The sequence below is a fragment of the Xenopus tropicalis genome, chromosome 3, assembly GCF_000004195.4.
Source record: "Xenopus tropicalis strain Nigerian chromosome 3, UCB_Xtro_10.0, whole genome shotgun sequence".
NCBI classification, from domain to species: domain Eukaryota; kingdom Metazoa; phylum Chordata; class Amphibia; order Anura; family Pipidae; genus Xenopus; species Xenopus tropicalis.
In genome coordinates this window covers 125,114,452-125,136,527 of record NC_030679.2, presented here as the reverse complement: position 1 = coordinate 125,136,527, position 22,076 = coordinate 125,114,452, and the positions used below count along the sequence as shown (strand labels likewise).

The 22,076-nt window shown below is 42.2% G+C and overlaps 2 protein-coding genes across 4 annotated transcripts in view; one reads left to right on the top strand and one right to left on the bottom strand.

Annotated features, from left to right (window-relative positions):
- Positions 1-3,275, top strand: part of LOC100485970 (STE20-like serine/threonine-protein kinase) — a 26,703-nt gene extending 23,428 nt beyond the window's left edge. Inside the window, exons 17-18 of the mRNA XM_018092669.2 lie at positions 2,575-2,688; positions 3,052-3,275. Of these exons, the coding sequence (XP_017948158.2) occupies positions 2,575-2,688; positions 3,052-3,153 (216 nt within the window). The 3' untranslated portion in view covers positions 3,154-3,275. The remainder of the gene's footprint in view (positions 1-2,574; positions 2,689-3,051) is intronic.
- Positions 2,962-22,076, bottom strand: ncaph (non-SMC condensin I complex subunit H). 3 transcript variants are annotated; one of them, XM_031897854.1, is made up of 18 exons: positions 21,969-22,076; positions 18,792-19,037; positions 17,064-17,160; positions 16,312-16,404; positions 16,073-16,211; positions 14,282-14,397; positions 13,176-13,365; positions 12,584-12,675; positions 12,178-12,374; positions 11,928-12,088; positions 11,744-11,847; positions 5,042-5,164; positions 4,784-4,891; positions 4,565-4,699; positions 4,303-4,413; positions 3,877-3,965; positions 3,707-3,782; positions 2,962-3,619 (listed from the first exon to the last, which is right to left on the bottom strand). In XM_031897854.1, the coding sequence occupies exons 2-18, from the start codon at positions 19,025-19,027 to the stop codon at positions 3,560-3,562; spliced, it is 2,127 nt and encodes a 708-aa protein (XP_031753714.1). In that variant the 5' UTR covers positions 19,028-19,037; positions 21,969-22,076; the 3' UTR covers positions 2,962-3,559.

The window sequence follows — 22,076 nt, the reverse complement described above, 5'->3', positions numbered from 1 at the left end:
TAGTATTGTTACAAACTGTTTGTAAAAGCAACATACCCTAAGCAGTATGCAGAGTAAGGATTTATACACGGTGATCTCAATAGGGGAAGGTCTGCATCCAATCAGACTAAATTTTCAGCACTTGTTCAGCTCTGCCTGTATTTATTGATCCACTGCATACGTTTGATTCTAAATGAATGCCTTAGGTTTAATAAAAACAAGCAAACGAACAAAGGAATGAAAAGGCAGTGAAGAGAATTACATCTATATATATATATATATGTATATATATATATATATATATATATCTCATCATTTTTAAATGAAAGAAATTGGCACTGTTTTAGAAAGAAAAATTCTCACAAAATTCAAGAGAGAATCCTTTGGATAAGGGATGACAAACTGTTGTGGGCAGAAAGCTACGTGCTGCTGTATTTTGTGTGCATAATGCTCAGTATATATTAGCGGAGCACATGTGGACAGGAAAGACCATCTGTTACCATTCTCAAGGGGATTCTACTTTCCAGTGCTGATCTCGTGATATCATATTCCCTCCCTGGATTTTCCCAGACTGACTCACAGCACAAATTCAAAAGGAAAAGAGGATATTACGGCTTTCGTCACCGCTAAACAATGCACTAAAGGTTCCTGGAAAAAAACAGCGAAAGGGAAAGTAAATTTACAAACTTACATTGAAAGACAACTGAAGTACCAGAAAAAAATCCAGCCAGGTTCCTATAGGTTTGTGTCTGCTTTTTCTCTGCAGGCATAATAAAAGCCCTATTTGACACTATCCTATTAGTAAAGCCAATCCCAAACTAACATGCCGTGCTTTTTTATATACCCATGTATGACATCATTGGAGAGGGTGGGGGGAAATTGCGAGTACAGGTATAGGACCTGTTATCCAGAATACTCGGGACCAAGGGTATTACACATAATGGGTCTTTCCATAATTTGGATTAAAGTCTTAAGTCTACTAAAAAAGCAATTAAACATTAAACCCAATAGGATTTTTTTTTTTTGCATCCAGTAAGGATTAATTATATCTTAGTTGGGTTTAAATACAAAGCACTGTTTTATTTTTAAAAATCTGAATTATTTGATTAAAACGGAGTCGATTGGAGACAGTCTTTCCGTAATTCTAAGCTTTCTGGATATCGGGTTTCCGAATAACGGACCCCATTCCTGTATTTAAAGTAGTAGCACCTAACCTGTGGGTTTCTGGCTGGCCTGTGCCCACTATATCCTATGGCTACTGCCAGGCCCAGACTGAATCTGTAGATCCTGGCAGATGCCAGAGGGGCTGCTGTAAGATGCCATAGACAGTCACTATTTATTGGGCTGGTGGGGGCTGTTTGGGCCTCTGTGTACTTGGATTGCCAGGGCCTATTTTGAATCCCAGTCCGGACCTGCCTATTGTCTCATGAGGCTGTATCTCTGCCTGAAAACTTTTGTGTTTCTGCATCAAAATCTACTTCTTGCGTCTGCACACAGGCTGGCACTGTGCGGATGGCAGTAGCCTGGTATATAAAGACTGATGGATTATTTTTAGAAGTTGAAACGTTTAAGTATGTCAGCCTTAAATGGGTTGTTCAGCTTTGAGATAACTTTTAATATGCTATACAATGTCCTATTCAGCCCAACTATTGTTCTGCAAATTAACTATTGTTACTTTTTATTACAAATCTTTCTATTCCATGGCTCTCCCAGAGTCTATCATTCAAACTACTGACGGGTTGCTAGGGTAAGTTTAACCCTAGCAACCAGATAGCTGCTCAATTCCACAATGAAGCTGCTGAACAAAAAACAAAATAATTTAAGACACCAGAAATAAAAAAAAATGAAAACCTATTGCAAACTGTTTTAGAATATGAATGACTGCATCATACTAAAAGTTAATTTAAAGGTGAACCACCCCATGAAGTCATTTGATGGGCAGATTTGTATCTGTGAAGAGTGTACCTACACTAGAGGGTGCCATAGAAAGGAAAAACTGAAGGAAATCTTCCTCACTTAAACCATGCAGAGACAACAACGTTTGTTTACTCCTCACATGTCCTTGGCTCTCCTGGAACCCCATGAAAATAATAGCTTGTTCCTAACGGCTACAAGATAGAACAGAAAGCATTCAGGGTCAGACTGGGGGGTGCAGGGCCCACCGCGGCTGCCACCGCCAGCCGCATCCCCTGCAGGGTCCCCGCAACAAAAGTCCTCCCCTGTCAGGGGAGGAACAGTCAGCCGGGGAAACACCGGCAAGGGTCGGGGTCTAGGCTGACAGGGCCCACTGGGTTTTTTCCCAGTGTCCTGGTGGCCCAGTTTGACACTCAGCACATTGGAGGGTGTGCTGTTATAGACGTGGTCATTTGATTCTGGATCCCAGTGTCTTACCAAGAGCTGGTAGCATACTGCTATTGGAAGCCAAGGCAATACCTTTTTATTTCTCATGCCTAAAATGCCAACTTTCATATACTAAGCAATTATCTTATTTTACACTGCAAGGCTCACGATATTCCAATATCTTCAGTGTATCAAAAGGGTCCCCCCCAAGGCTATTGTATTTTTTTTTATTCTATTGTTTTTGGCTTTTCTCAGGAAGAGAAGATACAAACACTGCAAGCACAGGAGACAAAGAAGTTGCAGAAGCTAGATGCAGAGCACAGTATGGAATCTGAACAATGGAAAGAACGCCTGAGGCTGAGTAAAGAGGTGACTCTGTTTTTGCCATTGTTTTCAAATGTACATTGATATCATCCATCCTGAGGCTACTGCGGGCGATTCTTGGTCTGCGGATATGCAGGGCAAGAATTCCCCCTACACTATTTTATGTGCCCTTTCTGGAGCCATTGTATTGGTATATGGAGCAGATTTTGGCACAGAACTGTATGTACGTAGTTCTGTGCTAAAAATCCACTCTGGGTGCCTTTACACAGACCAATGCGGTGGCTCCAAGTGCAGGCAAATAAACTTTTAGAAGCATTGTGGCAGTTTCTTGGCCTGTGTTTATTCGCAGGCCTACGTGTGACAGTAGTTAAACCAGCACATACACACTAACGTTAATATGTCTTTCAGAATCTAGATGCAGAGTTTGCAGAAAGGCAGCAGCAAATCCAAAAGACCGGAAAACATCCATGCAAGGATTATCAGAGACGCACATCACGATTCTTCCTTTGATAACAACAAATGGAAAAATATATATACCTGAATATAAATATATATATCTGAATATAACACTCAAAACTGTAAATATTCATTCTAATTAATGTAAATTAAAAATATACTTAAGGAAAATAACACATCTTTGGCTTATTTTGGGTTTTATTTTATCCTGGCTGCTATAAATGGGAAGGGATTAAAAAAAACTACATGTATTATTCTGAGATAAATACATTATTTACATATATATGAAAAATATTTTCAGTTTCATTGTGGAAACTACATTTTTTTCCTCCTACAGATGCAAAAAAGGCCAAAGTCATTTTTAAAAAAAAAAAAATATATATATCTTTTCTTAAAGGTGTTATTTGTTCGCTCTTGACAATTCCTCCAGGAGACTCGAATTCAGAGGCCATGCCAATAGTTAGTCATCTTGCATTATAAGTACATCTGATAGATCGTCCATTCCTTGCAACTTTAAATTCTGAAGAAGAGGAAAAGAACATAGGGATTATTTGTCATTGCACTCATTAGTAAGGTCAGCTTGTGCAGTCTCATTACATTTACTCACCTTTTCATTAGCCAGATGCAGGAGGCAAGCAAATGCCAGGGGGACTGAGAGATTCTGAGCCATCACAGGAGGTAACCTACAGGGAAATTTAACAAACAAAAATAAATTGATTTTTACATAGGAATGAAACTGCTTTTGCAACAATCTTAAAGAAAGTATGACCAAAATACCTTTTCTGCAAGTCATGGGTGACACTGCTGAATATTCTCTCATCAGTTATTAATGCAGCATCAATTTCTTCTTTTTTTGAACTTGGCATCTGTACATGAGAAACATATTGCATACTTTAGGTGTTTGAACTTAACTTCCTCTGCACAGTTGTTGGTGTTGGTGAGAAGCCAAATAAGGGCTGTGATTGCCTATTTGGTAGCCCCATGTGGCCTGCTGGAGTAAAACTGTCTCTGTGATGCCAAAACTTGCTTCCAAAGCCAGAGATTCAAAATGGGCACGCGTACTTTGAGGCCACTGGGGGCAACATCAAAGGGGGTGGGGAGCAACATGTTGCTCGTGGGCCACTGGTTGGGGATCACTGGCCTAGATACTACTTTTAGAAAACTACTTTGTTTTTTATATAAGATATTACCAGTCCAATGTACCTCTTCCTGTGACTCAGGGCAGTTAGCTAGCAGACTCCACATGTTGCTCTTAAGACGCTTCATGTCCATCTTCTTAGCAGTTTTGGCATAATGAATTTCTATTTTGTTAACCTGAAGGAAGATATTAGATGTAGTCAAAGTCCATACAACTCTGTATAGGCAGGTTTTAATACCAACCAGTCTGTCATATTTTACAGGGATCAAAGTGCTGCTGACATCCTTATATTGTTTTGGCTTCAGGGATTTTTCTTTTTTTACTCACTTTCTGTGGTTCTGCCACGAGATTCGACTCGCCATAACTTGTGATGTTCAACTGGTTCTCGGCAGAAAAGCCAGCACTGTTGGACTCCGGCCCCAAAAATGCCCCATCATCATCATCATCATCACTGTCTGCAGCCTACATGGAAAATATTAGTCACAACATATACAAGCTTGATGAAGACATTACTAAAGTGAAATTCAGTTCAGGATTCCCACTCACTTGAAGGGCTGGGCAAAAGTTGGAAGTATCATTGGGATTATTGTAATCATATTCACCAATGTCATCTTCAGTCTCAGAAACAGAGTCTTGAACAGTTGTCTTTCTTATCTGGTAAAAGAAAAAGCAGGCATACAGACTTTGCATATACCCTGTATAAGCCCTTTATTTAGAAACCTGCAGAAATTATTTTATGAAATAAACAAAGATTTTTATGCACAAAATCAAATGAAACTAAAGGTCAAAGTTTCAAGACTTTACCCTGTCTTTTGGTCTCAAACTCATCCGTGCAATGTTGTCGGGATCATAATGAAAGTCTGCAGGCAGAGTAGTTGACTTCTTATTCTGACTTTCCAGTGTGGACTTTGTAAGTGTGGTAGCAGCCTTAAAAAAATAAATTGAAGTACTTATTAAAATAATGCTACAGAACTAATAAACAGATACTATGCTCAATATGAACATTTCTGTTAATTTACTACTGATTGTAAAATAGGGCTATTCCAGGTGATCTCAACAAGCCTAACAGGTAACTTTATAGGACATACTTTATTTAAATATCATCTGAATCATTCTGGGCAATTGTGCAGCGCAGCAACAAGCTGGTTACATAAGTAAGATGGGTTAAAACACCAAAGTCCATCTGAACCACCATATGGTGGCACTGCATTATTTCTGCCCAAAGATTGAAAGAGTGCCTCTTAAGGTGGCCATACACGGGCTGAATCTAGCTGCTGATATCACTGCAGTCGCATGATACAAGTGTTTTTGTATATTGCAGGGATACATTGTACAACCAACTATTTGTTTGATAAACTTAAACCAAAGCCAGAGCTTCTACAGTTGAATCTAAATTCTAACCCTACTTTTAACCCTACACCAATTTGAATATATTGTAGATATTGACCATAAGGTAAAGAAAAGGAGATTTTGTGTTACTCACCGTTAAATCTCTTTCTCCTCAATGGCTTGGGGGACACAGGGACAATGGGTATAGCTCCACCTGCAGGAGGCAGGACACTAGGTAGGAAATTAAAAAAAAAAAGAGACTCCTCCCTCTCCAGCTATACCCCACGGCGCAGCCTCTATAGCTTCAGTTTTGTCTAACAAGGAGGTAACTAGAGTAACCCTTATAACAATATAAACTTTATAACTTTACAACAATGTAACCGAAGAAATGGCAGAAGGCGCAAGGAGAGTTCCGCTTCCGGGGAGGGAAGCCCTGTGTCCCCCAAGCCATTGAGGAGAAAGAGATTTAACGGTGAGTAACACAAAATCTCCTTTTCTCTCCCAATAGCTTGGGGGACACAGGGACAATGGGGACATACCAAAGCAGTCCCCTGAGCCAATAAGAGGTGGGCAGGAAGCGGAGTCGGAATTAGACTGCCGCTGCTTGCAGTACCTTGCGTCCAAAGCGTGCGTCAGTTGCAGAAAAGGCGTCAAATTTATAGAATTTCACAAAGGAGTGGATGGAGGTCCACGTGGCGGCTTTGCACAGCTGCTCAGCTGAGGCTTGGTTTCTGAACGCCCAGGAGGTACTGACAGATCTGGTGGAATGAGCCTTGATCAATTGGGGAGCCTGTTTTCCTCTGGATATGTATGCTCCCCTAATGGTTTCTCTGAGCCACCGGGAGATGGTGGACTTAGAGGCAGGTTGCCCGAGACGGGTGCCCGAGGGAATGACCAGGAGGGCGTCAGACTTGCGGATATCCTCCGTGCGGTGGACATAGTATTTGAGAGCACGTACTGCATCCAATGAGTGGAGAGCGACTTCCTTCGGCGACTTGGGATTGGGGCAGAAGGAGGGAATGGTCAGTTCCTGGTTGATGTGAAACTTGGTTACCACCTTGGGAAGAAAGGACGGTACAGTACGCAGTACCGCCTTGTCCAGGTGGAAGATGAGGAAGGGAGATTTGCAGGAGAGCGCGCTCAGCTCGGACACGCGTCGGGCAGACGAGATGGCCAGAAGGAAAACCACCTTACGAGTGAGCCAGATGATGGGAATGGATGCAAGGGGCTCAAAGGGAGGCTCTTGCAGAGCCCTTAGGACTAGGTTAAGGTCCCAGGGGGCACAAGGATATCGAAAGGGCGGTCTGATGTGCGTGACGCCTTGCATGAAGGTCCTGATGTCCGGCAGAAGGGCAAGACGCTCCTGGAAGAGGACCGAAAGAGCGGAAATTTGGGCCTTGAGCGAGCCCAGGGATAGGCCCTTGTCGAGGCCAGCCTGGAGAAAATTCAAAATGGTTGGGAGCGAAAAGGTCTGGAAGGGGACGTGTTCCAGGGAACACCAGTCCCGGTAGATCCTCCAGACCCTGTGGTAGGCCTGCGAAGATACCCGCTTACGTGCCGCTAGGAGTGTCTTGATCACAGGCTCAGAGAACCCTTTTTTCCGAAGGATTAGGGATTCAGTAGCCAGGCCGTCAAATGCAGGGACCTTGGGTTTGGATGGAGGAAGGGACCTTGAGATAGGATGTCCGTATCCTGAGGTAGATGCCACGGCTCTTCTTGAGACAGAGACAGGAGGTCTGAGAACCAAGTCCGGCGTGGCCAGTAGGGGGCAACGAGGATGGTCCTCACCTTTTCCCGTTTGATCTTTTTGATGACTCGAGGGAGCATGGGCAATGGGGGAAAGATGTATGCCAGGTTGAAGGACCAAGGGGTTGTCATGGCATCCGTTGCCTCTGCACGAGGGTCCCTCGATCGCGCCAGGTATCGAGGAAGCTTGTGGTTGATGCGAGAGGCCATTAGGTCCACTTCTGGAGTGCCCCACCTCTGGGTGAGAGCTTGGAACACGCTGATCTTGAGGGACCACTCCCCCGGGTCCATTGTTTGCCGACTGAGATAGTCGGCCTCCCAGTTCTCTACCCCGGGAATGTAAATGGCCGAGAGAAGGGTGTGATGAAGTTCCGCCCACCGGAAGATGTGGCTGGACTCCGTGAAGGCTTGGTGGCTCCTTGTCCCACCCTGGTGGTTGATGTAGGCCACTGCGGTGGCATTGTCCGTCTGAATACGGATCGACTGGCCGTTGAGCAGAGTCTGCCAATGGATCAGAGCGAGGCGGATGGCCCGAAGTTCGAGAATGTTGATGGGGAGCAGGGATTCCGAATGGGACCAGGAGCCCTGGGCTATCCGTCCCTCTAGTACTGCTCCCCAGCCAGATAGGCTGGCATCGGTCGTGAGGATGCGCCAGGTGGGCTCCGCAAGAGAACGACCGCGCGTGAGGTTGGGAGTGTTGAGCCACCACCGCAGGGACGCCCTGGTCTTTGAGGAGAGCCGGGTCTGTTGGGAGAGGCTCCTGTTCCTGTGCCATACTGAAAGGATGTTCCACTGCAGGAGGCGGAGGTGGAATTGCGCAAATGGTACGGCCTCGATGGAGGACACCATCGATCCGAGTACCTTCATGCAGAACCGGAGGGATGGCCGGGGCAACGCAAGGAGCAGCCGGACCAGGTCCTGGATGCGAAGCACCTTCTCCTGGGGAAGGAAGAGTCTCTGGGCTCTGGTATCGAAGGTCAGTCCTAGAAAGGTCATCACTTGGTTTGGATGGAGTGACGATTTGGCAAGATTGATCTTCCAGCCGAAGTCTTGTAGAATGCTCATGGAAAGACGGAGATGCTCCTCCGCTGTCTGGAAGGACGGCGCCTTTATAAGCAGATCGTCCAAGTAGGGGGTGATTGAGACCCCCCTGGACCTGATGACTGCTGCAGTAACCGCCATGATCTTCGTGAAGACACGCGGGGCTGAAGAGAGGCCGAACGGCAGGGCCATGAACTGGAAGTGTAGGTTGCGGTAGGCAAAGCGCAAGTATCTCTGATGGCGAGGGGAGATGGGGACGTGAAGATAGGCATCTTTCACGTCCAGTGCGGTGAGGAATTCCTGAGGGCCCATGGCCGCGATGACTGAGCGCAGAGATTCCATTTTGAACTTGGTGTAGCGAATAAATTTGTTTATGCCTTTGAGGTCGAGAATCGGTCGGAAGGACCCGTCCTTCTTGGGAACGAGGAAAAGATTGGAATAGTATCCCTGAAATCTCTCGGCCGGAGGTACTGGGGATATTACTGCGGCAGCCTGTAGGTCTTGGATTGCCGTCTGAAAAGCCTGGAGGAGGCGAGGGTCCCCGGGGGTTCTGGACATGAAGAAGCGGTGAGGAGGGGGGGCTGTGAATTCGAGGTGGTAACCTCGTGTTATGACCTCGCAAACCCAGGAGTCCTGGGCATAAGTCTGCCACTGAGCACGGAAGAGCTGCAACCGCCCCCCTACTGGGGCTTGCAGCAAGGAGACGGACGGGTAGTCATGCAGAAGTGGACTTGTCCGTCTGTTTGTGAGTGGGTTTCCGGGTCTGCCAGGCGGAGCGAGGCTTGTTGTTGAATTTGCCTCGGGAGGATGAAGATTGGGAGGAATCGGATGGCTTGGAGGATCTGTATCCGGAGCCACGAAAAAATCTCCCCCTGCGAAAGGAAGGCCGGGACTTGTTCTGTGGGAGGAAGGTGCTCTTCCCGCCTGTGGCCTGGCTGATGATCTTGTCCAATTCTGTACCGAAGAGTAACTTACCCTTGAAGGGGAGGGAAGTTAAGGATTTTTTGGAAGAAAGGTCTGCAGACCAAAGTTTGAGCCAAAGAGATCTGCGAGCGGCCACTGTAAGGGCCGAGGCCCTAGAGGTTAATTGGGCGGCATCAAGGGTTGCTTCGCAGATAAAGGAGTTAGCCTCTTTGATCTGGGACACCATGGGGACGAGTTCCTGTCTGGGAACTCCCGACAGAATGCTGTCCAGGAGAGTTTGGGTCCAGGACTGGGTTGCCCTGCTTACCCAAGCGGCGGCGAAGGTAGGGCGCAAGGCTGTCCCAGAAGCGGAGAAGGCCGAGCGCAAGAACCCCTCCAATTTTTTGTCCATTGCGTCCTTGAAGGAGGACGCATCAGGGACAGGAAGGGCCGTGTTTTTGGAGAGGCGCGACACCGGAGCATCGACGACTGGAGGGGAAGACCAGGTATCTATGGTTTCCTGCGGGAAGGGATAGAGACGCTGGAAACGTTTGTTGGACTGAGATCGCCTCTCAGGGTTATCCCATTCAGATTGCACAATATTATCTAGCTGTGCGTGTGAGGGAAAGCATACGGATTGTTTCTTTTGCCTCTTGAAAAGGAGCTTAGAGGCGTCAGCAGAATTAGAGGAATCCCCTAGATTGAGGGTATCTATGACAGAGGTGATGAGGGCCTCAATTTCCTCTGAAGATGACTTGGGCAGGTCTTCGCCCAACATATCCGAATCACCAGAAAGCTCACCCTCACTTAAAGATGCTTCTGGTTGAAGTGGTGAATTAGCCGTAAATGGAGTGTCGCTCTCCTCATCAGATGAAGGAGGTGCATGACGCTTATGTGCAGTAGGTTTAGTAGCGTCTAGCTTTGCCAATAGCTTGTTAAGGGAATCCGCTAGTCTGGGAATACCGCTAGAAAGTTGGAGGGCCCAGTCAGGGGCAAGCTGATTAGTGGCAGCTGGGCCTGTGGGAACCTGGTCTGGTGGCAGAGGGGCACCAGAACCTGAGGGCTCAGAATGATCCAAGGCCAAGGGCTGAGGGGCTGCAGAGGCAGTTTCAGAAGGTCTGCAAACCTCACAAAGGGGTTCCTTATGCCCAGTGGGCAGGCGCTTTTTGCAATTGGCACAGGCCAGGAACTTAATATTAGCCAAAGAGGCTGGGCCCCGAGGGAATAGCTGCTTGCTGCCCTCCGCCATATTTGCCCCCAATAGTGCCCCAGGAGAGACTGCGCTGCAGGGATAAGCAAGTGGAAAAGGGAGTCAGCCTACCTACAGGTAGAGCGATACCGCTGCAGAGTCCCTGCGCCGCGATGCGTGTTCTCCCCAGGAGCTGCGCCAGAGAACTGGTGAGAAACGGCGCGAAGGAGAAAGCGCTGGTGGGCGGGCGGTATGACGGAGGGAGCGCGACGGCGGAGCAGGAAGTGTTGGCCAATGGGAGCGCAGGCCTGTGCGCGCCCATTTCAAATGCGGAAGTGGGGGCCCCCGGCGCTTCGGGATAGGAAAGGCCCGGTGGACGGTAGGGGGGGGATGGGAGTACCATCAGCGCTGCTGTAGTAAGCGCTTACTTACCGCTGCGGCCCGGATCTGCCCCCCAGGTGGGTGCTCCCTTGGCTAGCCATCTATCCCCCTGGCGAGGGTAGGAATGCTGCTAGGTGGCCAGCGCCGCAGCGACTTATCGGCCCCAAGGAGTATCCAGCGGTGGAGGGGGGATCTGAATGGAACCTACAGATGAGGTCTAGATCAACCCCCCCAAGTGTCCAGGCTAATCCTGGACTTTCTGACCTAGGTGCAGGCAGTGAGCCTGGTCCTACCTCCTGACACTAGGAGAAAAAACTGAAGCTATAGAGGCTGCGCCGTGGGGTATAGCTGGAGAGGGAGGAGTCTCTTTTTTTTTTTAATTTCCTACCTAGTGTCCTGCCTCCTGCAGGTGGAGCTATACCCATTGTCCCTGTGTCCCCCAAGCTATTGGGAGAGAAAATAGTCTTAAAACAGAACCTAGATGTGAAGGTTGGCTAGATCAATAACTTTCTAATTAAACAGGCTTGTCTGTTTGTGTGAGCAATATATATATGATATGTACAAAAGTATCAGGACATATAATTGGTTTGGGAATATGATACTGGACAAGCAGGTGAATACTGCTGCACATCGTGCAGATACTATTGAAATTAGTCCATATAACTTCTAAAGGGCAGGCTACAATTATCATGTATGTTGTCTACAATGGAAACCCGGCAAATGCTGCCCTTGATAATTTCTAAACATCTCTAAATCCAGGATTTAGTCAATTGACTTTTTATCAATTTTATGTATTATGGAATTTGTGCAAAACTAGTAAAAATGTATTTAAAAGAAGAAACACACATTACTAGATAAAGAGATCAAGTAGATGAGAGGGGAGAAGTCTCTTAAAATATTGTCAAGTGATCACTCACTCTGGTTTTTCGAAAATGAACTTCAAAGTCAACGTCATCTTCAAAATTTAATTCAAATACTTTCTTTGCCTTCTTGACCTTCTGTTGGTCCGAGTCTGTGCTGGCTATAGGCACAACAGCAAATCGTTAATAAGTGGTGCTCCGAGTTCATCTGCGGTAGAAAAAAAAAGTAAAACACACCTACCTTTCTGACGGGGACGGAAACGCCAATGCTCGGGGCCTGCCCACATGGACATGGTACGGGGGCTGAAATAGGAATACTCCCCTGGACACGAAGACAGTTGGAGGCACATGGTACCAATGTCACCATTTCCAATTTGAGTTAGTTGTGGTCTATAAAGAGAGCTGGTTGAGATTAATATTTGCCTCTTTAGAAAATTCAAGGAACACAAATTACCAATAATCTCTATCATTAATAATAAAAATGAACATACCTTTTTCGTTCCGACCTGCAAGCCTCACGATGCTCAGCAAACTCTCTGATATCTCCAGCATCCATCCCATCACAAACATCTGCATCAAAATCATCAGCTACCGGGGCTTCTGACTCTGCAAAGTCATCCTCTACCTCTGCATTTATGTCAAAGACGTGGTCACTCTTTTTAAACTTGTCCATTAACAGTGATAAGTTCTGTGGAAGAAAATATTGGCTATGATCATGGATGCAAATGAATCATACAAGTAAAGGGTAACAGGAAAAGGCCTCAAAATAGAATGTTAAGATCTGAGGCTTTCAAGCAAGCAGAGCAATGAGACAACAGATAATAAAAGTGTTGAGACATCAAATAATTGTATATCATAAAAAAAATTTTATTTTAATGCCATATATATTAAAAATACCTCATTTTGGGCATCACTGTTCCACTGCATGAAGCGGAACCCAGACAGGGATGGACATATTGGCCGCTTTTCCACACACTGTAAAATCAGGGCTGTCCAAAGAAGCAGAGAGGTAACAATGCAAAACATCTGACAATAACAGCATTAGCATAACAAAACAAGTTCATACCATGCAAAATCAGTGATAAACTGTAAATTATGGGATTTGTGCTCACACCAAAACCACAGGGTAAATCTTTTTGTAGAATTTGTATTAGAGTAGACAGAAGCACTTCGATTGCCACTTCCAAAGGCTTTTGGATAAAGAAGGGGTGCCAGATTTTGAAATATACATATACATACATATCAACCTATAGTCCTAAATTAGCCCATCAGGCCTTAAACTATATAATGCTAACAACAAAGCACAACCCCACAACACTTCCCAGGAGATATAAATATACACATTACTGAGTGCCCTAAACCATAAACAAAAGTGCTGACATTGTCATTGAAGCAGCAGAGGTTATTAGATAGGATACATGTTACAATTGCTTCATAGAGACTGGGAACTTGCCAAGTATAATTTTGTTGCTGCTAAAAGGAAACATACGTTTAAGTTCTGTACTGTCGGCAGAACCAGGACTAGGTGGCTCTGTCTCCTCTGTTGTTGAAAGTGGCCTGACGTCTGTATCAAAGCGCAACTCGCTGTGATAACTGTGACATTTCAGAGTGGAGAGGAAGACACCAGCAGTACTGAATTCATCAAAAGAGGCAGCTGTCTTCTGGAAGAGTGGGTCAACCTGTAAAGAAGACATTTAGGAAAAATCTGAAGTACACAAGCTTCTGTGAAACATTTGCCTTTATGCCTATATGCCTGCACACCTTTAACATAACTTTTAGTATGTTGTAGCATGTTCTATACTTAGTAATTCTCAACTGGTTCTTCTATGTTAGAGTTTAATTATTTGTCATTGCTTTTGCTGCTTTCCAGCTTGCAACTTGAAATTTTACCTGGTTGTTAAGGGTCACTGGACCCAGCAGCAAAGAACTCTATAAGGCTACAACTTTATTCTTTTATTCATCATCCAATATAAAGTATTATTCATCAAAAGCCATACAAAATTAAGATTAATTGCAAATTGTCTTGTAATCACTGTCTACATAATACTAAAAGTTAATTTAAAGGTGAACTACCCCTTTAAGGTGCAGACTGGACAAGAGGGTTTGGCTTGATGGAATCTGCATGCAACACAAATATCCCAGCCCAAGACTATATAATACAGAGTAAATCAACTTTTGCCTAGACAGAGGGATTAATTATATACACAGGCTGTGTTTACATTATGTATCTATATACATACACACATCTGAATGAAACCTAACGCTGGTCCTTCATATTTAATATTTTTCTGACCTTGGTTGGACCTATCATTGGTGCTGGTGACATTGAGCAGTCAGTGACCTTACGCTATAAGTACCCTCTCCACCCCCATGCACTTGTGTAGGATAGACAATTTCAGTGAATCTGTATTCGGAGGCATAAACGTTTGCTGCCAGATGGCCCTGTTTTCAAAAGGATGGGACAGTAATCCATGTGTATGAGGTAAGTGATTAGGTAGATATTTAGCCTAATAATGTATGGGGTTTTAATTGTACTTCCAAAAAGGCATATTTGAGTTAATGTAATATGTAAAATAAAGGAAAAGTAGCAAATACCTCACTCTTGCGTTCTGTTTCTGAACGGTTTATGTTATTCAGATTCCTCTCAATTGTTTTATATGAACGTTTCCTCTTCTTCTGATTCTTTCTGTCCTGAGGATCTTTTGAATTATCTACATGAAGCAAGTCACATGGTGTTATATCATTTTTTAAAAACGAGCTTGCATAAAAAATATTATTGGTGCCTGTACAGAGATCCATAAAAAAAATGTAACTTTAAAACTGAGACAGTAGCTGCTAATCAGCCTGCCCCCAGATTGACAGGTAACAAGATAACAGCTCTCCCTGACCCTCTACTGAAGGATTCAGCTACCTGAACTAATAGGAACTTTATGTTTCTATGCTGCTACCACTGCTCTCCTTCAAGCTTCACTGCAAAAGACTTGCCACAGAGGTCCGGCTGTCACTGCTCCATGTGCATCCCTCAGGGCCCTGCTTAATGCTGCTAGTTCAGATGTTATGAAAATATTTCTATGTGCAAAATCCTTAGCACTGTTAATGTGCATCCACACGTCACCTTTTTATCAGGAATAAAAAGGTGACGTGTGGATGTTTGCCTAATAAAAGAAAACATAAGTCCAAGGAACTTTCCAATGTGAATTTAATGAAAAATTTAAGTGCTTTAAAAATTTGTAAATGTAATGCAGTTGAAAGCAGCTTTTGCTGAACTCCTGGTAGTTACTTTATAAACAATGTTGCAAAGGCCTCATCCCCCTGAGACAGGTCTGTCAAGCTGCTGCCTTGTCTTACATTGTTTCAAAAAGTCACCAGGGCAGAGACTAGAAAAGAACTGGCAAAGACTACATCTAATTGCAATTAATAAAAAACCATTGCAAATTATGTTTTCTTTTATTAGGCAAAAATTATATTTTGGGTTGACTTATCCTTTAACTGCAAATGAACTTATTCAGGGTAGTGGATACACTACATATTTTATGTCAGTTTCCCTCATCAAGTCCTGAAAGGACTTGCATGATGAAAGAAATTTCTGTGGAGTAGTCTGTGGGTAAATTGGACGTAATACAGCTAACATGGCTCCTGAGATTTAATAACACTCTGAAGCATCAATAAGAAAGTTTTAAACAAAAATATGAAGAGACATATGAAAAGATATGTTACAATTATTTTTTCTGAGAGACAATAAGAGCTGGTTTTAATTTATATTGGGAAGAAAGCCACTCATTTAAACGAAACGTACACCCTCAAACCAATGAATGTAAAATTGCTCAGAGCAGGGTTCTACACAGCAAATTGATCTGAAATACTGCCCAGAGTGCCAGTCATGTCAGCAGAACTACCCAAGCAGGCAGCACTGTTATTTAAATCTAATTTTTTAGTGTATCTTGAAATCTAGAAAAAAAATATGTATTACTGTACAAGTGCTTAGAAAAGTGCTCTGAGCAGTGTAACATTAATTTGTTTTTGAGGGTTAACATTTTCTTTAACACTGTATCATCAGGCTTAAACTAGTGAAGCCATTGTTCACCAGCCTAAAACATTTGTTCTGATCTTAACATGACTTGCGTGTATCTTTTAGCGAACAGAATAGCAGCTCTTGGATAATGAATGAATATGTAATTCTAAGCAACTTTTCAACTTACATTCATTCAGAGATTGATGTAACTGTCTTTAACTACATGAAATGATTACTTTATATTCTAATTATCGCCTGATGGCTCTTGGGCTTTCATCAGCTTCTCTTATATATGTGAATTTCATCACTGTAGTTTTAAAGAGTTATGTAAAATGTATTCTGCTATATAAAATAAACAGATAACATTATGCTACCTATTTCCTGGTTGTCTGTGTCCTCAGTTGCCTGAGATTCCTTTCCTAGCCCACCAAGCACTTTGTAGACATCTGCATGAACAGCATCGACTCGCACTGCATATATTTTGGCACTGGCATCCAGAGTCCCAGCTGCAACCTAAAATCAAGTGTCAAAAGCAAAAGGCAAAATGAGCACTGAATGTGTGAAATTTTAATACTAAGCAACAGTTGCATCTGTGAGAGCCAAGTTCACTTACTTTAAAGTTAGTTAATTCGCTGTCTTTATGCTTCAAGATGTCACCCATGTAATCAATCAAATGCAACCCGAAAGCATTCTTAGTTGTTATTTTCTGTGGAAGAACAGTTTTACAAGGTCAAACCAAAGCAACTGAAGACCCAATAGGATAGTTAAGCTACAACATTGCTTACAATAAGATGGCTAAGCACAACCATTACAAAGTATAAAGCAAACAGCCCATGTTATCACAATACTGCTGACAGTAAAGATGATTAAAGGAGAACACATCTAACCATCTGTCCAAAAATAGCCTGCATATACAATATTTCTAATTTATCAGAGACTCTAAACTCAGCCTATGGCCACAAACTATGGGTCTGCCCTTATAGGTCAGCTTTAGACCAACAAGTGCATATTCTAAGGTGCTATAGATATTCTCAAAGTATAATAGAGAAAAAGTTCTGAGAAAGATTTAATATTGCTATAAGTAAAGCGTTAAATGTTTGCGCACCACTGCAGAAAAGAAGTAAAAATTACTTTGACATAGCAGGTCCATGTAAAGAGAAAAACAATTATTTTAACTGTATCATCCCCCAATTTTTCCCTTAATAACGTTAAAAGTAAAATGGTAAATAATTAATACTTCTAATCCTGCGGGAAAAATAAGTCATAAAAGTAAAAGACAGTAAACTGCGTATATTTTTACAAAGCAATTAACTAGAACAGTATTTCAGGAGAGACTTTTTCAGATTAAATTAGTAAAATGCTCACATTCTCCTGAGACAGCTTAATGCAGGTGGAATAATGATCTGAAATCTGCGTGTTGCTTAATTTGGGCAGTAGAGATGTTGGAGTATCTATTCCCCTGCTAAAAAAAACAAAAAAAAAAATAACACATTTATATTATGACATGAACATGTTTCTTTTTTGTAGAATTTCAACAAATACATAACCAATAATTGTCCAGGAATGTCTTTAATACAAGAGTTTTGTCTTTTACTACCACTTGAATGTGTGGAATTATTTTAAAAGGGGCTGTTCACCTTTGAGTTTAGTTTAAGTATGATGTTGACAACAGAGACAACTTGCAACTGGTCTTTATTTTTTATTTGTGTTTTTTTTTTTAAAATTATTCACTTTTTGATCAGAAGCGGTCTGGTTTGGAATTTTAGCAGTTATACTGTTGCTAGGGTCCAAATTCCCAGGGAGTGGTTTGAATTAGAGACTGGTATATAAATTCTTTAGTGATTTTAGAACTAGCCATACACACTCCTTCATTCAACACTAGAAACAACTTGGCACCCCCAGTGATTTTAACCTTTCTTTTAGGGATGCACCGAATCAAGAATTCTGTTCAGTATTCAGCCAGGGTTCAGCCTTTTTCGGATTCGGCTGAATCATATTTGATTCCAAAAAAATCACATGACTTTTTGTCATGTTAACACGGAAGCATATGCTAATTAGGATTCGGTTAGATACCATTGCTTGTTTTATTTCTGTTCTGAGACATAAGCATAAAGTCTCAGCATGTTAAGAAGGAAATGGAATAAAAACATACATATACAGAGCTTATATTCTGAAATGACAAGTGTGCCAACTTAGTTGAAACTGTCCAGCTTTGTATACAATAAACTACATTCCCTGCAGTAGCACTAATTTACTCCTAGGGGTTGGTGAGAACATTAGCTTCCTAAGGCAATATGGATATAGTCAATTTTTTTAATTTAAATTTTCTGTTCTAAGGCTCATGGGCCTCACATCTGGATTGGTAGCTGGTTACCAAGGTATAATTACCCCAGGCAGCAGTTTGAATGTCAGAATGGGAACTATAGAGCCTGAACAAAAAATAATCAATAAAAAAATAAGAACAACAATAAAATTGAGTGACCCAACAACTAGCTGGCGTTTTTATTTGCAGACTGTTAATAAACAGAATAGGAAGGCTAATAAAACACAAAAAAACGACCATATGAAAAGTAGCTTAGAATAGGTCCGTCTATAACAGTGATCCCCAACCACTGGCTCGTGGGCAACATATTGCTCACCACCCCCTTTAATGTTGCTCTCAGCGGCCTCAGAGTAGGTGCCCATTTTTACATTTCTGGCTTGGAGGCAAGTTTTGGAAGCACAGAGACACAGTTTTACTCCAAGCAGAGCCTCCTCCAGGCTAGCATTCCCCATGGGGCTACCATATAGCCAATCACAGTGGCATCCCCAAAGAACTTTTTTTCATGCTTGTGTGGCTCATTAACAATTTTTACATCTGAGTGTGGCTCACTAACAATTTTTACATCTGAGTGTGGCTCACTAACAATTTTTACATCTGAGTGTGGCTCACTAACAATTTTTACATCTGAGTGTGGCTCACTAACAATTTTTACATCTGAGTGTGGCTCACGAGTAAAAAAAAGTTAATGTACCACTATAACACTTCAGCTGAAAGAGTTTATTTTTTTGCCCCTTAAAGCAGACACACAAACTAGATAACTGGTCAATTACCTTTGAGCTGGTGAAATGGCAGATGCAGGGGAATCAGCATTGCTAAGCTGCAGGTCAATGACCCTGGACATACGCCGAAGTTTCCTTTCCCGTTCATCATCATTGCTAGTAAAGTTCTGCAGAGTGGGAGTACCAGCCGCACTGACGGGCTGAGGCCTAGTGGCTGGGGACAGAAAAGCACTGTCTGGGGTTGCTGGCTTTCTGCGCACTCCTGACTGAGGAGTTGATGTACTCATTTTGTCTTATCTAGAAAATACAAAGAATTACAAGCTACAACTTATACAGAGATTTTGTTGTTTTGACAAATATCAGCCTTCCTTACATATACAGAATGTATCCTTTTACAAGCACACAGAATACCCGACAAATGTAATGGCAATATAGCATTTTGCTTGTAATTAGATGTTTAACTGGGCATTGCAAAGATCTCTTATTGTCATTAGTGTCTTTAACTAACAGTGTTTGCATTTTCGCTCAGTTAAATTGCACTTCAATGCCTATACAGGTCAACAAAGATGTGCCCAACGTATTGTAATGCATACAATGAAGCCTGGAGAGATCTTGGCTCCTGCAGACACACATTGTAGGTTTCTTTTTTTTAGTGCCACCACAGGTAGGCAGGGTCTTGCTCTGATCAGCTAACTGTACTTCACACTCTGCTATAATCCTAACCCTTGGGGTGAAGACACACAGAACTACTTATTAGCAGCTACTTGTCACGGCTACTAAACGCCAGAAAATACCCCGTCATAGAAAATACTGAGAATTGCCTATGCTAAAACACACATAGAGACAGTTATCAGTATATGATCAGCATTGTCTGTTTCTGTAGCCATGACAAGTAACTGCTTCTAGTAACTCTGTGTGTCTTTACCCCTTAAAGGAACAGTAACACCAAGGGGAAGATATATTAAAATGTGAGTTTACAGCTTAAAGGAACAGTAACACTAAAAAATGAAAGAGCTTTAAAGTAATAAAAATATAATGCACTGTTGCCCTGCATTGGCAAAACTGGTGTGTTTGCTACAGTAACACTACTATAATTTATATAATAAGCTGCTGTGTAGCCACGGGGGCAGCGATTCAAGCTGGAAAAAAGGAGAAAAGGCACAGGGTACATAGCAGATAACAGATAAGTTCTGTAGAAAACAATTGTGTTTTATCTGTTATCTGCTATGTGCCTGTGCCTTTTCTCCTTTGAATGGCTGCCTCCATGGCTACATAGCAGCTTATTTAGATAAATTATAGTAGACTTTCTGAAGTAAACACACAACTTTTACCAGTGCAGGGCAGCAGCACATTATATTTTAGTTACTTTTATACACTTTCATTTTTTGGTGTTACTGTTCCTTTAATACATAAAAACTCACCCATGTTCTATTCATTCCTATTGGATTTTTAGAAGCGTATTCATCAAATAGTGAGTTCTAACTTTCACCCATTAATAAATATGCTTCTAAAAATCCCATACGAATGACTTGAACAAGAGTGAGTATTTATGTAGAGCTTTAAACTCACATTTTGATAAATCTGCCCACAAAATATAAAAAGTAATTAAAATATAATGTGTTGATGCTCCGCATTGATAAAACCAGTGAGCTTGCTTAAGAAACCCTAATATAGTTTATTTAGATTTTAAGCTCTACGGGGCAGGGACCTCCTTCCTCTTGTGTCCTCGACTCTTAACTTACTGCTGCTGTATTTATTATTATACTTTGTATTTATCTATTATCTTATTAACCCCCTGTTTGTATTAATGTATTCTACTGTACAGCGCTGCGTACATAAGTAGCGCTTTATAAATAAAGATATACATACATTTAAATAAGCTGCTTTGTAGCCACGGGGGCAGACATTCAAGCTGGAAAAAAAGGCAAAGGTTACATAGAGAGATAAAATATTAAATACTATTGCATTCTACAGAGCTTATGAGTTATTTACTATGTAACCTGTGCCTTTTCTCCTTTTTTCCAGCTTGATTGGCTGCCCCCATGGCTACACAGCAGCTTTGTTTATAGTCTATAGTAGTGTTTCTGTAGCAAACACACCAGTTTTACCAGCGCAGGGCAACAGTACCTAATATTTGACAGTATGCAGTACAGTTCAAGGGCAATTCTATATTAACAAATTAGAAAATGCATTCTGTAACAATTGTAAGGGCTCAACTAATAGTGAAATGTTACAACCATTCAAGTAAGAAACCTCCACTGAATTGTGCATTTTGATTGCTACTTGTAGCACACCCAACCCATATATATAATATTATATATATATATATATATATATATATATATACACACACACACACAAAGGATGGCACACCGCTACATAACATACCTCGGGTGCTCGGTAAAGGGTTCCAATAGTATAAAAAAGACCAGCAACTCCGGGATTTCTTGTGAAAAATCAAAACATGTATTCAAAGTAGCATAAACAGCCGACGTAACGTTTCGGTCCCCATTGGGACCTTTCTCAGGGCCGAAAACGAAACGTTACGTCGGCTGTTTATGCTACTTTGAATACATGTTTTGATTTTTCACAAGAAATCCCGGAGTTGCTGGTCTTTTTTATACTATATATATATATGTGTGTGTGTGTGTGTGTCACAATAGGAGATTTATCACCATTACCTGTAACTTTATATGTACCTGTAGCAAACATTGAATTGGTTCCTACAGGTTAGAGTGAAGACACACAGAACTACTAGTAGCAGCTACTTGTCACAGCTACAAAACAATGCTAATCTTTTACTGATAATTGTCTCTATGTGTGTTTTAGCAGAGGCAATTCTCAGTATTGTCTATGGCAGGGTGTTCAGTAGCCATAACAAATAGCTGCTACTAAGTAGCTCTGTGTCTTCACCCTTAATGTATCCAAGCAAACTTTGCCCCTTTAATGACATATAGGGATAACATCCCTAGAGTAAACAATGGACCCTATTGTAATAAGTAACACATGAGTCTAGTCAGTGTTTTCTGAAGGATCTTAGGGTTAAAGGATCAATTTTAAAAAGATCGGTGTTCTATATACTACAACAGGAACGCATCAGTAGCCATAACCGCGACCGCAACACATTTCACACAACACAATATAACAATTATATATGAAAGGTATAGAGTACAGGTTACACATTAATTAACAACGTATTACCTCATTTATTTTTGCCCACATACATACCCCGTGTCTGCCCTGATCTCCTACTTCCGGTTTGCTTTGAGGTTTCAAAAACTTCCCGCCTTCGGTTGGTTCGCGATGACGTCAGATAGGTAACGGTCCAGATACGTC